At 39.1% G+C, this 17,799-nt stretch overlaps 1 protein-coding gene across 1 annotated transcript; it reads right to left on the bottom strand.

Annotated features, from left to right (window-relative positions):
* Positions 1–1,589: 1,589 nt before the first annotated feature.
* Positions 1,590–17,346, bottom strand: ENC1 (ectodermal-neural cortex 1). Its single transcript, XM_088129972.1, has 3 exons — positions 17,034–17,346; positions 8,842–10,643; positions 1,590–4,890 (listed from the first exon to the last, which is right to left on the bottom strand). The coding sequence occupies exon 2, from the start codon at positions 10,629–10,631 to the stop codon at positions 8,862–8,864; it is 1,770 nt and encodes a 589-aa protein (XP_087986098.1). The 5' UTR covers positions 10,632–10,643; positions 17,034–17,346; the 3' UTR covers positions 1,590–4,890; positions 8,842–8,861.
* Between the last annotated feature and the right edge of the window lie 453 nt (positions 17,347–17,799).

Here is a 17,799-nt window from a genome sequence, read left to right as displayed (position 1 = left end):
AAGATTTAATTCATTCAGCACACCTAGCTTCTGAGATATATTATGCATGTGCATAGTTTGAACTAGTTATGTCACATAGATTATCATTCATGTGACATAATTTCTGCTTGCTAAATTAGTAAATCAAACTAATTTTTTCTGGGTACTGTTTTTCATTCTTCTAGTTTAATACCAGTGCAATGTGTTGAAAAGTCACTAAGATATTTTACTCAAAGGTGGAAAACTGCCGTGTTTAATGGCTTATGTAGATGGAGAAAAGAGCACTGTTCTAGAGATGTAGTCCCAAGATTGAAGCGTTTGACTTAGTTTATCTTTTATCTTCTTCTAATAACCCCACACCATCATATACCATTGATTACATTGTCCATCATGGATGAGCTAATAGAATCATGTTACCTATCAGTTTCTCCTACACCATCTCTCGGGTAGCGAATACTGGACACTTGAAAGAATAGTGTTGGCCACTGCTCTTCTGATGTAATATATTAAGAACTCATAATAAACATTGAACAATTATTCCTAAAACTTTGCAGAGCACTATTCATTTGGTTTACTTCAGCTTTCTGTTCTTTCATCTCTTAATCCCCTATGCACATTTACCAGTATACAAACGTGCAGATTAAAAATTCTGCAAAAAAGCAAATTCACATATTGCATTAAAATTTGTTTCTGCATGCTTACCCAACAAACATGCTTGGATGAACTGAAAAAAACAAAAATGATCTTTATGAGATGCTACAGCTGCAAAAGCTATAGTAGCTTATGCTTATTTATAGATCAATGTACAAGATATATATAACCCAGATGTGTGCGTGTGTATATATATACATAATCATATGTACTGCCTGAAACTTTTTTGCAGCTTTGTTATTGAACATGTATACAGTATTTTTCTTCTTTTGTTTTGATGTCATATGCCGCCCAGAGTCCTTCAGGACTGGGGCAGGTTGTAAGTACTGTAAAAATACATACATGCATACATACATGTAAAAATTTTAAAAATGCAAATGAATTGCGTGTTATATTTCTTATACTTCTTCTAGGAGCTCAAGACTGGAAGAATACTATGTACAATTTTTTCCCCCCAAGTTATGCAGGGAGCTAGAACCTGGTTCTCTCTGGTCCATAACCACTTCATAGATTTCAACGCATCTATCCTTAGCTTTGCTAAATCTAGATTAATGTGTACTTACCATGGAAAAGGGAGACACCACTTATTTTTCACTTTACCCCTCAGGAATAATTCTGCAAGACTTAACTTGCATAATTTCCTCCTCAAGAAATATCAGTCTTTAAGCCATGCTTCAAGAGCTGAGGGCGGAAGATTTATAAATGCTTGCCCACAGAATCATCTTAAAGCTCCTGTCGTTTTAGCTGTTGAACTTTCAAAGCTGGTTCACAGTTAAGAGTGACAGACTGGAACAAAGGGAGAGCATTCCAAGTGTAACCAAAGCAGGTATTTAGAAAACAATTTAGACTTAACTGATTTTGAGATGCCCTTTTTATTAAGACAGGACTTATAAATTGATCCAAACATTTGTTTTGTTTTTGTTAGGAAATAAAGACTTCAGAAGAACTTGCTTATTTAAGAGAAAATCTCTAATAATTTATTGACCTTCAGTTTCACATTGTGAAAAAAATGCAGTTTTACAAAACCTCAAAACGTAGTAGCATACAGAGACAACATAGACATTTTACTTCTTCACTTTTTTTTGTACGTGAACCGCATCTTCAGTTGCCAGACAAGGGACACTATTCAGCTCTAATCACTCTTATTCAGACAGGTGTCAGGCCTAAAGAAAAGGGGCTACACAATTATACCAGAAGTGGTAGGTTGTCCTTTGTTCAACGTTTCCACAGCAACTGGCCCACAAAATAGGAAGAACTTTCTCGTCTTATGCCAAGGTTTTTGTGTGCACTCTTATGTGAACTGCATTTGTCTCAGAAGTGTGGGCTATTTTTCAGATTGGAAATCGCCAAGTAGCGAATCAAGATTCCCATGTCGATTCAAAGAGTAAGAGCCCAAAATATTCGCCTGCAGGGCTAGAGGCCCACCCTGATTTTCAGTTCCCTTCTGCCTATACCCATGAATTAAATCCAAGGACTTGAAAGCAAGCTACTGCTTTGAAATGCAACTGCAAAAACTTCAGACACTTTAGGAAATTGGATGGTATTACAAAACAGATTTGTGTTATAAGCTCAACAATTCCATGGAGAAGTACGCAGACAGAATTCTGTCACTTCTCACAACAAAGAATGTTTTGACCCTTCTAGGCAAAAAAAAAAAAAAAAAAAGCCATTAATGCCTATATAAAATGAATGTAAAAATACCTCTAATCCAAATGGAAGTTAAGAGACATTTGGATAGAATTTGCAGAGACAGGGCTTTATACAAACTTAACTGATTATTGTACTTTTGTAAATTTAATGGTGATGGCTTTTTTCTAGTTTTCCCACTTTGCTTTGCAAACCCACCTAACTATCAATATTACCAAGCCCTTCTAGGATAAATAGTGACCAACAACAAATTGTATTCTTATCCTTCCATAAGTTAATGCAACTGTACTATGTGTATTAGCTTGCGTAGTGGTGTACTAACTGTTAAACACCCCAGTGATATGAACATTCATATCACTTCACCCTTGGATATATGAATCAGAGTTCAGAAGCAGAGTCATTCTTAAATGAAGGCAACTGGCCAATCTTTTTGGGTCAGATTGACCCAAAAAAATCAGACTTTGGTCAATAACATGTAAATCAACAGAGGCTCACAATACAATGTTTATGAGTTATATAATTCAGACTTTCAATCCTCTCTGCTACCCATGCTAAGAACCACAACTAACAATTTGAAAAACTTCACATACATTCATTTCTTACTTAAGATAACACATAAGAAATGCATATATATATTGAGAATCAGGGGAAAAAAACCTACGGCAACATGAGAAAGTTCTCTAAAGCTGATGGTTACAGTCCTAAACATGTTTACTGGGGAGTAAGCCCAAGTTTACATGAGTAAACATGTTCAGGATTGTGCCATGAACACAACTTAAAGTGTTGTTCCTTACAATAAAAACTGTCAGAGTTGAGCTACATTATCAAAATGTAAGCAGACATGATCATTATAACTCTTTTTAAGCATGCATGCATGCATTTCAAAATAGTTTGCTTACACAACATTAAGACAAGACAACCAACCACAATGGAGGACTGGTAGCAGTATATTGTTTGGGCTGTACCAATTCTTATGAAAAGCACAACTAGAAAGTTGGACAAAGGAACTATGGGTTAAGTACACCAGGAGGGAATGAGAGGGTTTACTTTTACATTCAAGCCAAAAAAATAAGGTTCATGGAAGACATTTAAAAATCCTTTAATTGATCAGGATCCTACATGATACTTCCAGCTACTATGCCTCTGAAAGCTCAATTTGCTAATTAATGCAAAAGAATACATTAAATGAATTTAGCAACTTCATGCTCCCCATTTGATCATCCTAATTATTATATCTAAACTTGTAAGAAACAGATGGGGGAGAAGAATGTGTGTTAATACCATTTTAATCCAAGAAGATAAACCAAGCAAATTAGTGTTAATTTAAACAGAAACTAACCCTTTCCCCCAGGTTTCACATCTCTTAAAGAGAAAAAAAAATTCCCCTGGTCACATAAATGGCACATCAAACATCCCATCAGCTATAAATAAATAAATAAAAACAAACTGGATGATATCACAAATCTGAAAGACTCTAGAGAAAAAAAGCTCTGTAGAATTTCCCTCCTATCCCCTTTCCAGTAGTGATGAGGCTGCACAAAAAGAGAGCTACAAAAGCTATTGTGTCTCTTTCTAGATGTTTTCATTCAAAAAGCATGACTAGGCAAATAAAGTGTAACAGAAATACTATCAGCAGGCCACACATGTAATTTAGGGAGTCAGTGGCCTGAGAAAACATCCTCCATGGCTTCTTCCTTCAGTACGTATGCAATTTAAGATGCTACCTTGTAATCCTTCCATTTCTGACCCCTACCTAATTCTCTTCTCAAATATTATTCAGCCTTTTTCTTGTGCAGCAGAGCAAGTCAGAGATCACAGAATGTGCAAAACATAAGATTCCCGTAAGCCCTTATAACTTGAAAATGACTCCAGGCATTGTTTCAGCATGCAGGCACTGAACAATAAATAGCTGTATCTACAACAAGTAACAATCTAGAAGCAGGACAGTCATAATTAATAAATACAAGAAATAGTGTGTATCTAGGGGAAGAAGAGTTATTCTCTCTCCCACAGATACTGAAAAAAAACTTTTTTTTTTTTAATAACTGAGCTGCTGCTCTTTAGAAAGTAATTCAGAGCCCCAACGCAACTCAACAATTTAAATGGATGCTCCTGGCACTGCCTAGGACAAAGCTCATCCCCACGGAAGGCACAGAGCTGCATCTTCATTCACAAAGACGTACGTCTTGCTGATCCAGGCCTTGTCCGCTTCCTTTGCAGCTGCTGTTGACACTTCAAATCGTCACAAAGGGAGGTGACAACCATTTCAAATTTTGCACACAAAAAGCAAAGTCCATGATAATTGAGGGTTGTGCTGTGTTATGCAGCTCTGAAAAGCTCATCCCCCCCCCCTTACCTCCCCCTGCCTTGAAAGGATTAAACTTGACATTAATCCACAATTACTAACACAAGGACCAGATCATGGGTTCATTCGTTCATAGTTAAAGCATGTGCTGATATACTGAAAACAATATTCCCACTCCCATTCCTTCATTTCCAACTTTTAAGAATTTAGAAGGTGCAGAATATCTTCAAATTCAAAAAAGAAATTTCTTCATTAAAACCATTCTGTGCAGTTGGTTCCAAGGTTTATTCAGCATACAATGTAATAAACTAAAGAAAAGAAAGAAAAACAGTGTAAACATTTCAATGGAACAATATAAGGTTTATACATGTTTCAAAGGTCTATGAAACAGATGCTTGTTCATTATGTATCTTAAATATAAGATGCTATAACCTCAATTATCACATTTTATTCTTCTAAGTAGCAAGTCTTTCAATTAATAGCATTAATAATTTGGCGGACAACAGAGAGAACACTTCCTGAACGTGATAAATCAATTCAGTAAATGATCAGACAGTTGGCTGAGTGTTAAGGAGAAAAATAACGTAATTCAACGTCTCGGTCATAAAAATGGAAGCTGGCTAGCATAGTAGCAGGACGGGCACTTTGGTCATGGGCCAAATCCAAGTAGCAAAGAAACAGAAGGAAGGGCGGCCTGTTGGAGAAGAGAATCACTAATCAATGTTCTATTAACCATGGAGGACCCTGAATAGAACTGATTCAGAATATGAAAGGCAGACATATTAATCCCCTTATTTAAAACATTTCTGCTATTCATTATGTCAGAACTCTCTTTTGTGGGGCTTTGTCGTGTAACAATGCAGTACGCTTCGTTGCCTCCCCACAGAAGCCTTTTCTATATGTCAATTATTCAGTGCAAAATATTAGCTTTGGATGCCAGCATTTGGCTTCTGTACTCCACCTTCTCACTCCATTATGCTCAGAGCCAGTTTTCAAACCAGGCACCATGCTGGTTTTTAAAGTAGCAATTAATAGCTCTGCCAGAATGCATGAAGCAAAGTTTGATGGGATTTCCGCAGTGCAATTGTAAAAAATCTGCTGGTTAAGTTGGTGCAACTGATTTGAAGGTGCATGTGCTTCATAGCTTAATAGCACTGTACAGGATCACAGAAGGTGTGTGCATGTAATTTACAAAATAACACTATGGACATAACTTGCCATCTCTGCATATTAAAGACCAGAACCACTTATTTTCTTTAAATAATTTTCACTGAAGGACAATCAGCTACACACTCCTGAGACTAGTATGAAACATGTTATCCTTCATATAACGCAGTGTTTCTCAACCTTAGCAACTCTACGATGTGTGGATTTCAACTCCTAGAATTCCCTAGCTAGCATGCTGGCTAGGGGATTCTGGGAGTTGAAGTCCACACATCTTAAAGTTGCTAAGGTTGAGAAACACTGATATAATGGCTCCACTCATAATATATAGATTATAGGCAGGTATTAGAGAAAGCCCGCAAGTCTGGTGGAAGACTTAAAGCAGCTTTAAGATTTTTTTTTTTCTTAAGTATTGTCAGGTAGGGGCACAATCAGAAGCAATTTTCTTCTGGTCCTTTCCTCCCACTGATAGAGCAGCAGGAGTCACTAAAAAAAATCTATCACTGGGTGCAGCCCAGACTGCAGGCTGCAGTTACGTATATTCAGTTATACCAACACACTGCAGAACAGCTAGGGAGGAGGGAGAAAACAACTTTGGGAGTAAATTTATCCTGTTACTTGATTGTCCTGAAAAGACAGCCTTTCATATATGGACATATAATACATGATCATTTTGAAAAGAATAACAATATTTCTGGGTATAATGAAAAAATATCAGTAACTTCTCAGCCCAATGACTGTTAAGGATTTTAATACTACTTAAATGGAAGAATAAATGGTCATTAAATTACTACACATGAAACTATCTGAAGATATATGATTATCTCTGCCATTATCAGACTTAAAGAAGTTTGATATTTTATTTAAAACATTCAAGAAATTATAATTAAATATGCAAAATATTTTCAAACTCAAATGTCTGCCAATCTAAGATGGAAATTAGGCATTTTCTTTAATAAAAAGTAACTTATTTTAAAAGTTTGAGTCCATGCACCCAGTAGAAACAATACTACCACCTTATAGTAGCCTTTCCTGATCTATGGTATTCCAGGACAGATGGAAATTCTAGAACAGCTGCCTTACAAGTTAATTGTTAGATAAATAATACAACTTATGTCAAACTTTAAGATACTATAAAAACATTAAATACTAGTACTGATGAAGGAATAAATGATGAGATGCTAAAGAGTTATAGGTACTTTGCTGTTCATCAAAAGGACACAACTGATGTTACAGATATTTCTCTGGAAGTATACCTAAATCCAAACTAGTCCAAAAAAATTCAGTTGCAGAAATAAAGTCCCTCTATGACAATTGTGCATCGGTAAGTAATTTGGAGACCTTCCAAGTTTCTAATCTTGATTCAAGAGCTGAACAATGCCTGGATCAAGCTTTGACTGAGAAAAACATTTCATGGGTTTATAGAGAGTAAAAATATCCAAGGTGGCTGTTCTTTAGAATTAAGGTGGCAGTCCTGCAACTGTACTGATATATGTATTTGCATTTTGATAGATCAGTTTACAATGTCCCTATGTGGGTTACCTCATTGTTTTTCCTCTGTTACAAAGAAAACTATCCTGATTTTATTTCAAGAGCTACTTAGTTCTTTTTCATCTTGCCACCAAAGTTCAACTTCACAAGAAGAGAGCAATGCCAAGAAATATTTACAACAACTGGATTTATGGATACATTACAAACCTTCCAGATGACAGGATAAATTACAGGCATGGTCTAAACTGCAGTTCCTGAAATATTTACACTGGAGCACATATACTGCTAGTTAATATGTGGTTTGAAGTTCTGAAGTCCTTTCAGCTTTTTTTCTTCCCAAGCAGCCATTAGCAATGAATACAACTGGGCTGCAGGCATTCTAGGAAGGCAAAATTTGCACCTGAGGCCAGGCATGCTAACTCGGAAACATGCCGTGCTGAACTTAACGATTCCTCCTTTCCTTATTAAAGGCCACAAACCTCTTGCAATTCTGGAAGAATAAAAAAGAGGTGGAAAGGCAGGCTTATCTTACAGTAATAACTGGCCACTTTTTAAAGAAAAGGATATACTGCAAGGAAGATTTACTGGCATTTTCAAAATGAAAAATCAGAGGGCAAACTATATAAGCGCCTGCATGAGCCAGTTCAGACGGAGCTGCTTATAAGCAGATACCATTCCGCTGAAATCACCAGCACTACCTGCCCACGTCAGGTACAAATTTGGACCACTGACTAAACTTTAAAGTTTAATTTATGGGCTTTGAAACACTCTGAGTTGCAAACCAATTATTATTTGAGTCAAATGGCATGTCTTTTAAACGTAAGGTCAGAATGATTCACCATCACACACATGAACCCTCTTTTCTGCCTCCACCCCACCCTGGGGAAGCAGATTCTTATGGCTTCAATTCTTAATAGTTCTGATTCCATAAAGTCCAAAATATACAAGCTTATAGTATTTCATATACATTGTCCTTTCAAAAGGTAATCCGTACAATACAAGCAGTTTAAATTGATGCCTATATGTACATCAGAGCCAGCAATGATCTTGCTTGCTCCAGCATTCATAAATATATTTATTAGTAATCAGTTCCACTAATTTCAACCTAATATTTTATTTCTACTGATATGGAAATAAAAGTGTGGATATTACAACAAACTCTAAAAGTTATTGTTAGAAGAATCACATAAGAGATTTTGGCCTTATATATGGTAAGAAAACTAAAGTTAATTTTAAATAACTAAATTTTCTCCTAAATGGCACTATCAAGATAACGGGGAAAAAGGACTATGTCTATGTGAACAACCCATAATTACCTTCAAGGACAATCTTACATAAATATGCTTATTAAGTAACCAATCATGGATACAGAAATTACTGATAGGGATATCTGTGGATGACCAATTCATGCACTATTTAACAGGAGGCAACTGGGATCATTCTTACATATGAACAAAGCATCTTATAAAACCAATTTTATGTTTACTCATGCACTGGCTGAATCATACCAGTTTTGCTTCCTGTTTGCTCAAATGAATTTCTGCAGTTTATATTTGTAAAAAGGTAAACTTAGACATTTATATTTGCAATAAGTGGTTTCTCACCTGAATAGGCACACATGCAGTTAAGAAGGGAGATGTTTCCATGTGCTCACAAATGCAGTTGGAATTAGTGAATAGGGCACTGTGGTTATGCTGTTCCACGCATCAAGCGTGGGGTCATAGCAATCTAGTGTTTTGCATCTCTGGATCCCAAAGTAGCCCCCCACAACATATAATTTGTTTCCAGATGCAACAGCATGGCAACTCATTCTCTTAGCTGTCACATCTCCCACTTTAGTCCACTGATAGGTTTCACTGTTGAATTTATAAGCTGAGCAAGCAGAGAATTCAGTATCTCCACCCATAATAAAAATTTGGTTGCCCAGAACAGCTGCAGCTGTGTATCGCCATGGCTGAGGGCAAGTGGCTGGTACAGTCCACCTGTTTTCACTCAGGTCATAACACTGTACTTTTGGAAGCTTATCATGACTGACACTGGTACCACCAAAAGCAAATAGTTTTAACTTTGCACTGACTACAGCAGCATTGCTTACTCCTTCTCGAAGTGGGGCAACCATTGTCCACTTGTTAGTCACAGGATCATATTGTTCTACTTGTTTTAAGGATACTGAAGGAGAAGCTGGAAGACAACCAGTAGCTGCTGTGTGACCTCCTACAACATATAGACAGTGTTTGAGTTCAGCAGAACCATGACCAAACCGAGCAACTAGCATTGGAGCTGCTTTGGACCATTCTTCATGAAGTGTATCATACACCCAAACATCTTTAGAGACTCCATTTTCAGATCCCCGACCACCAGTAATATAGACTTTACAGCCAATGGCACACGCACTGAACTCTTTCCTTGGACTTGGGATGTCAGCTTTTGGAATGATCTCCTTTGCTTTTTGGTCGACAAGATATAATTTGTCACACATAAAAGTTTGGCCTCCCAGAAGAAATAAGGCATGCCCAGTTTTTCGAGGTCTAGCACATAAACTAGTGACCACACCATCATTCTGCAGAATCTTCAATTTGCACCTGATTGCTTCTTCTACAATCTCTTTGCTTTTCCTTTGCTTGGTGATCAGCTCTTCAGTGGCTACATTTTCCATTAGATAGATGGCTGGCAAAAGAGCCAGTCGCACAGTCTGCAATAGTTCTGGCAGATAACAGTGGCGTTTATTTAGATCATAGTTAATCCAGTTCATGGCAGACTCATAAACTAATCGTTCATCTTCAGTCTCTAATTCTTCACTAGAGAGCAGCTGAACAACCATGTCTTTTGGAAGCTGGAGAAAATCTTCACTTTTGCTGATGGTCTGAAAGTTGCTAAGACACATCCTCCAAGACAGTTCATAAAGTTTAGTACACTGGTGAGCATCTGACAGAAGCAGCATGCCAAGACAATTAGTATGATGAAGGTTCTTCTCTAAGAATTCTGCACAAGCATCTCTAATGTCTTGGAATTCCAACATATCACCTGCCTCTAAAAGGGACTCTGCATTTTCTTCATTGATGATGACTCTTGAAGAGTAAGCATAGTCCAGGAGAAGTTCTAGAACCTCTGGATGGATGGAATTGTGGAAGTTGACTTCACTGGCTTGGCTTTCTTTAAGACCCCCACTGAACATGGCTTCAAAATAACGACTACAAGCAGCTAGGACAGCTCTATGGCAAGGGAATGACTTGTTCCCAGCATGGAGAAGCACATCTGTAAATAGACGTTGTTGACGTAGAAGGTTCAGATGAGTGAGGACACTATCAGCATATGAAGATTTGTGAAATAAATATATGTTTATAGAGCCAGTGCTGGCTCTAGACTTCCGATTCTCATGCATGCTGACTGACATTTTCTTCCACACCTAAATGTTAAAAAAAATATATATGATTAAGAAGTCTTAAAATATGAAATGTTTTAAAAAGTAACAATTACTTATACATATCTCTTCAGAAATCCACTGACTTCAACAGAGTTTATTTCCAAGACTTAAAATTGTAATTTGTTTAAAAAAAAAAAAAACTAGCTGCAAAACATAGGAATATGCTAAGCAACATCGAACAGCGATAATATACATTTGATTTGATTTATAAATAAATAAACAGGAGCTGAGGACAACCCACCCTCTGCCTATTTTTCCCAATATATATTTCTTAACTGGCATAGTCTAAAATAATTGCTCAAGACAGCAGGATTATCTTGGCAAACCAGACCTCCCACTTTCGTAACAACATAAGTGGCAGTTTGAGAATGGGTGAAAAAAAAAAGACAGGTCTGATTTTTTCCCACACCTTTCCAGCATACAGCAGCTGATTTATGTACCGACACACATATTTAAAAACATGTTTCTGCCTTGAATCATAGTAGGAAAAGGAACAAGGACATTAGAGTCAGGAATTTAAAAATATTTCAAGGAACCCAAGTATCCACAAATTAACCTCATTAAGATTATATCCTGATAAGACCAATTCCACCCACGCCATGAAAATATGTAAAAGGTAAGACACAGACCATTGCCAGCATTTACTTTAATTACTATGTTAGGGGTAGATTTTTACCTCAAAGCTATACATCTCTCCAGCAACAGATACTTTAAGATGGCACACATGTGATTTAACTATATGCTGACAGAGTCTTTCTCAGCCTGGTATATTCCAGATTCCTTGAGTCTTTATTCCCCACCAACATAGCAAAGGGCCAAGAATTATGGAAGGAGCAAGGTGCTGACTGGAAAACTAAAATCCTAGTTAGGAATTCCTGATTTCCCTGAGTGCTGGGGGGAGGGGGAGGAAGAATTCCCATTAACCTCAAGATGCAATATGCTTATATAAACCATACAGGGTCAAAGGTTTCTCAAGGTAAAATCATTAGGATGAATTCAATGGAGAACAGAATTTAAAATATACTGAAGAGATGTTAGTATCATACATTACTTAGGGTCATAAGACATAATTTCTGAACTAATCCATCATGCTAAGCCATGACAGTACCTGGATTCATGTAGCACACTAAATGAAAAGGAAACAACATGGCTTAGAATGTTGTGTGAACACAGCCGTTTTGCCGGATCAAATTTTGATTCTGCCAGTGGAAACAGCCCCAAGCATTCATAACACTCCTGCTGATATTAAGAGAATCTGCCAACATGTTCTTTACTTTTCCAGCTGTGCTATCCCAGAAGCAAGAGGAAAGAATTAACAAAAATCACCTTTCTATCCCTTTCCAGGCATGGTCATCCATCCTGCTTCAAGTAAGAAGCCTCCCACGTATGGAAGGAGCCATTCTACATAATCAGAAGTTTATACTGGTTCCAACCCCAAATGATTTCATAAAAGGCAAGGATACAAGCAATGGCAAGAAACCTGCAAATTGTAATTACTGGTCTTAAGTACATATTCAAGAATGTTACTCTAATTTGGAAAACACACGTAATGTGCAGGTTTGATGGGGAATGGCAAGTAGATGATCGGGGAGACATAATGCTGTTCTCTCCAATGGACAGCTTTTTGATTCGTAACAGAATCTGAAGTCCACTGGAGATGTACCTACCAGCTGCACAGGTCCAACCTGTTCAGGTGTCATAGAAACCACCACTGCTCACAGAAAAAGACTGTATCTTCACAGCAAAGGCAGGAGTGAGGAAAGACAGAAAAATATAATCTGGCATGACCTCCATAAAACTTTCCCACAAGATTGCCTGTCACCAGACCAGAAAGAGTCAACAGAACCTAGCAAAAAGAAGCTGAACTACTTATTAACCTGCTATTCAGTGATGAGTCAGATGCGACACCTGAGATAACTTAGTCAGGACTTAGAAATGGGGGAACAGACTAAAAGCTCAGGACAGAAAGTCTGTGCCCAGTTCAATACAATGCCTCACTTCCCTTGGAGAAAAGATAAGCAAGCAGGGAAGGTGAGAATTCAGGGATGAATGGGATGTATCCTCATGGTGCCTGTGATTCCTCAAAAATTTTCCTGTTTAGTATCACTTTGTGAAGGCAACCTATTTTGTTGTAAAAGTGCTGCCCACTGCTAAGCATGTGTGGAAGCTGTTACCAGACCAGAAGTGTTTTAGGTTTTGCAGTCTGATCCTAATGTTTATTCAAAACCAAGTAATATAAGTTGGGGAAATCTCTTTTGCATTTGCAATTTTTATGCCCACTACTTATTCTTTTCATGTTTTAATCCTACATCAGTTGCGCAGAGCTGCAATTTGTGAGCTGGGCAGCCATATAAATTACATAAATAAAAAATAAAAACTTTTGTATGAGGAGAGATCTGTAACACTTAAGTAGCATTTATTATACAGCAATACTTTGATGGCCAATTCTTTTCATTTTTTGATTTGTTGGTCACTTAGTTACTACTATAAAGGGTTTTTTTTTCTTTTTCTAGTTTTTCATTTTTAAAAACAGTCACATAGTTTGTATTCTTGGAGGAAAACGTATAGTATGTTGTTGTCTCAACACCTGCTATAACTACTCAAAAGCTAAATAGTATTATCTACCCATTACATGGAATCATCAGATGAAAACTTTTGGCTTGAACCAGGCATGTATTCTGAAACTAAAATTTACTTCCTCCCGCAATTGTTTCAATTCCTATTTAGACAGAAATGCCCTGACTCTTCCAGATCAGCCACTGAAAGTATATAAACCTAGAAGAAACTAATTTCTACCACAAAAAATCAGTTTCATCCAGTATTACCCTAATGTTACCCTAAAACAGAGATCAGTAATGAAGAGAGGCTAGTGTTTATGAAATTATCTGTAAACAAAAATTAATCCCAAAACTCAAATATGTTAATAAACAAGTTCCTCAGATTTGACATAATAATTTTGCCATGAACTCTGCAAAGAGGAATTCAGGCATGTGAAACACACTCTAGATCAGTGTTTCTCAACCTTGACAACTTTAAGATGTGTGGACTTCAACTCCCAGAATTCCCCAGCCAGTATGCCCTGGGGGCATGCCATTGCTAGGGAATTCTGGGAGTTGAAGTCCACACATCTTAAAGTTGACAAGATTGAGAAACACTGCTCTAGATAAACACAGAGCGATATGCTCACATATGTATTATGAGATCAAATCTTCCTAAATGTATTTTTAGGCATGAAGAAAGAAACTGTGTGGCTTAACAAATACACATATATACAGAGTAGCCCTAAATTTAAAAAATACATAACAAGCCTGTATAGTATTTGTTAAGTGAGGATCCCATAATTGTAACTGTTCTTCAGGCGCACCATAGCTGGGCTGCAAAATGCAGATAACCACTAGATGGTAACAAAGAGCATTTGTACTGGTTTGCCGCCATCTAATGGTTATCTCAATTTCCGCAGCACAGCTATGTTATGGCTACTGTACCTGGCTTAACGTATAAATTAAAACCATAAAATAATTTCCTAAGTGTTAAAAGATTCCACTGACTAAGCCAGCTGTCACTAATCTGGCAACCTTTTAAACATGTAAGGATTGAAACACCCATAATTCCCAAACAGCATGGGAATGTACAGTCTTAGGCCATTTACAGAGAACCTCAGTTATGTGAACTGCTTAAATGTTATTCTCATTAAAAAAAAATAAAAAAAAATACTGTAAAACTACCCCTGTGTTCTTCTTTGAACAACCCCCCACATACACTTTCTAGGTAAATTTTTTAGCAAACTATGAGGTTGTAGATGCTAATCTAAACATGCCTTCTCTTAGAATAAGGCTGCAAATTCAGAAATATTCATGACTAGGTGATGAATTAATTTGGATTAAAAGAGTTTTCTTATCTTTTGTATTCTTTTAATAACACAAGATGAAAAATTCACTCTAACACAGATATATCAATTATGTAGTAATCTATTCAAAGATCTGTATGTTTCCCAATATGTGCTCGGGCAATATTATCCCAAATGGCTCAAAGACTACTGCAAAAACTGTTATAAAGACTTTTAATTGTACAATTGACTGACTGCCTCCCATTTAGTTGTATGCTAATACATCCATTATATAAACTATTATTCAGACATTTTTGAGTCCCACAGCCCATCAAATACAGTTCATTCTAAACTTTTTCCTATCACTGCAAACTGTGTAAATATGGACTAGATGATTTGAATAGCCATTTCCAGTGCTGTAATTCTAAGTCATAAATAGTTCCACCAAGTAATTTACCAAACAAACCATCAAATAAAGACAATGCCATTCAGATAATTTACCTTATAAAACTAACACCTAAACTGTATACTGAATCTAGAATATACTGGAATTAACAGTTCAGCCATATACATGATTTAAGTAAACCCCAGAGAACTCAGTGGGATTTATTCACAGGTAAAGGTACACAAGGATTGCAGTCTGAAATACTGCATTATTAGGAATTCAGTAGGAAGCATATTGGAAAAATTACAGAACTGATGGATCCTGCTCTTAATATATTTTTTTCACACATCTTAGAACAGAAGAAATGATTTGGCTTGGTGAGATCAATCTCATCCTCAACCCATTTCTAAATTAATCTATCAAAAGCATTGCACAAAGCTACCGCTCATTATTCGTTCTTCAACATCTGGAATTCCAAACTATACCACTGTTGAATTTGGAAGCTTTACTTGTTCCCAAATCAAATGGATAGCTTGGCCAAATCAATGGAAGTAACCAAAGAACTGATTATAACCATTATTTTTTTGTTCAAGGAGAGACATAAAAAAAAAAAAAACCTTACTAGAATGTTATCTTCCACTACACTGAATTCAGATGACTGTTCTGAAAATTATTCAGGAATGAACGAACATATACACACACATGCGCGCACAGGCTAAGTACAAACTTGTAAATTTCATAGCTCTCACTATCTTAGAAATTTTTTAGGCAGCTAATCCAATACATGGTATCTTTTAAACAATTTTATGTTTTTCAATGGAGCAATACGCTACTATATTATGAAGAAAACACCCAGAGGAGCAAATCTTTTACTTCCTTTGTGTAGTCAGCTCAGACTTCAAAAGAGCTATATGAGGGGTGGACTCAGTTACTAAGCAAATACTGATAAGCTTATCACACTTTACCACACATATCCTTAGGTAAAGAATCTGCTCTGTTGTTTATTTTGCTAATTTTGGTGTTTGCAGTGATCCCCTTTCCGTTACTATAATTAATTGATTTCTATTTACTAGAAACAGTTGGATGAGCAATAGTCCATTAACATAAACCTAGTTTTTTTTAAAAAAATGGAAAATTACTATCTTATGATGTCCCTAATTTCCTTTATTCCACAACATTATACAGATGTTAGCATCCCACCCTCTCATTTTTTTTTAAGCTGGTAAATTTAAGCTTCCATTTTTTTCAGTATTAGGGGAGAGAGGAGTAAGTTTGTGTTTAAAGGAAGAGAGAGTTTCCCTTCACGTTTCAACACGTCTCGTTTTAAATCCTGCAGTTCTGCGGACCAAACGGTGCTCGAGCTAAAGCCTGAGACCCTGAACAAGCATAGCTCGGACTCCCTTTTCCCCTACTTTTCGCGCACGTTCTGCAACCACGAGGAAGAGCAGCGGACCACGTGCGCCCCTCTCCGCAAAATACAAAAGCTCCGTCAACGGCTGCCTCACGCTTCCCTTTGCTTTGAAGTGGAGGGGAAAAAAAGAGGCCGCCAGCCCTGGGAAAGGAAGGAAGCAAGCAGCCAGCACACCCTCTGACCCTCCCTCTTCCTGTGGGACGGAAAGGAGCAAGTGTGCCCTGGCTGAAGGTGCACCGACCCAGTTTTCTAGGTGGCATCAGGGCGAAAACTCGCGGGGTAACTTTCTCGCAACACACACACACACACAACGTAAAGAGCTGAAGGCTAAGGTCGACCTGAGAGTTCAGGACATTCAAGCAGGCTGAGAAGCTGCGCCTTCCGACCCCGCACCTCTTTGCGGAGAAGAGTTTCGGTGCCTCGCTCAGCGTCCAACTCCGCGCAGAGTCCGAACCGCCCCTGCGCGACCCGTTACAGATCTCAGGGACTGAGACGAACCCCGCTTTCGGTCCTCACGCCGCAACCCTCTCCTCGGGAATGCCTTAAGTCGGGCTGAGTCCGGCAGCAACGACTTCTGAGCGAGCACGCAGCGCGCCGAGGCGCGACTCCAGCGGCAGACCGGGCAGCGGCGTCCTCCCCCCCCCCCGGCCAAGGAGGGCGACCGTCGCCCCCGGGCCGGCTTACGCTCCCCCTGCCTCGGCGCAAGCCGGTTCACGCGGCAACAGGTCGGCGCGCGAGGGGTCAACTTACAGCCGCCGCTTCCTCCGGGCGCTCGCGTCCTGCCTCCTGGGAGCCGTGCAGTTCACGGCATGGGAGCCGAGGTCGCTCCTTCCGCGCGCGCGTTTCAGCGGGCGCCTCCGCCGGTCCTTCGCCCGCCTCCCGCGGAGACCGAGAGCGCCCGTCTCCCTCTCGGCGGCAAGCGGCGCCGCGCGGTCCTGCCTCGGCGGCTGCCCGCTTGCCTCTGCAAGCTTGCACGAAGAGGAGTGACGCCGCTGGCGGTGGCGCTGCTGCTGCTGCTGCTGCTGCAAAGAAGGCGGGCCGAGGAGGAGGGGCGCCGCTCCTCCTTCGGCCTCGGCGAGCGCGAGGCAGAGTATATGCGCCCGCCGGCGGGGAGGGTCAGAGATGCAAAGAGTAAATGACACGCGGGAGCCGGGCAGGAAGCCGGGCGGGGCCGGGCTGCTGAAAGGCCCCCTGGACGTCGGCCGGGAATCACCCGGGGGGGGGGGGAGGAAGGGAAAAGAGGTGCGGGCGGGAATGTGGAAGTGGCGCTTCCTTTCCTTTCTCTCGGAAGATGCGTCGGTGTGAAGGAACCTCCCCGCTCTGGCTTTCACACCGGTCCGTGGACGTTCCTCAGATTTCTGTGTGGAAGCCGTATGGGCAGAAGTGCCCAGGTTCTGTCGTGCACGCAGACATTATTGGACAGCATTCCCCGACGAGGTGTCTTTCATATGCATTAAACTACATCCTAGCCGGGGGGGGGGGGTCGGGGGTGATGGTAATTGTAGTCCAACACACA

Source organism: Python bivittatus, unplaced genomic scaffold, assembly GCF_059951505.1.
Source record: "Python bivittatus isolate LINGU-HERP-01145 unplaced genomic scaffold, Pbiv_v1 ctg000850_np1212, whole genome shotgun sequence".
NCBI classification, from domain to species: Eukaryota; Metazoa; Chordata; class Lepidosauria; order Squamata; family Pythonidae; genus Python; species Python bivittatus.
The sequence above is the reverse complement of the archived record's forward strand: the minus strand, read 5'-3'. Positions and strand labels throughout refer to the sequence as shown.

What these genes read in the sequence shown, in the direction of transcription:
- ENC1 (XM_088129972.1), bottom strand. Translation starts at nt 10,631, where the DNA reads ATGTCAGTCAGCATGCATGAGAATCGGAAGTCTAGAGCCAGCACTGGC.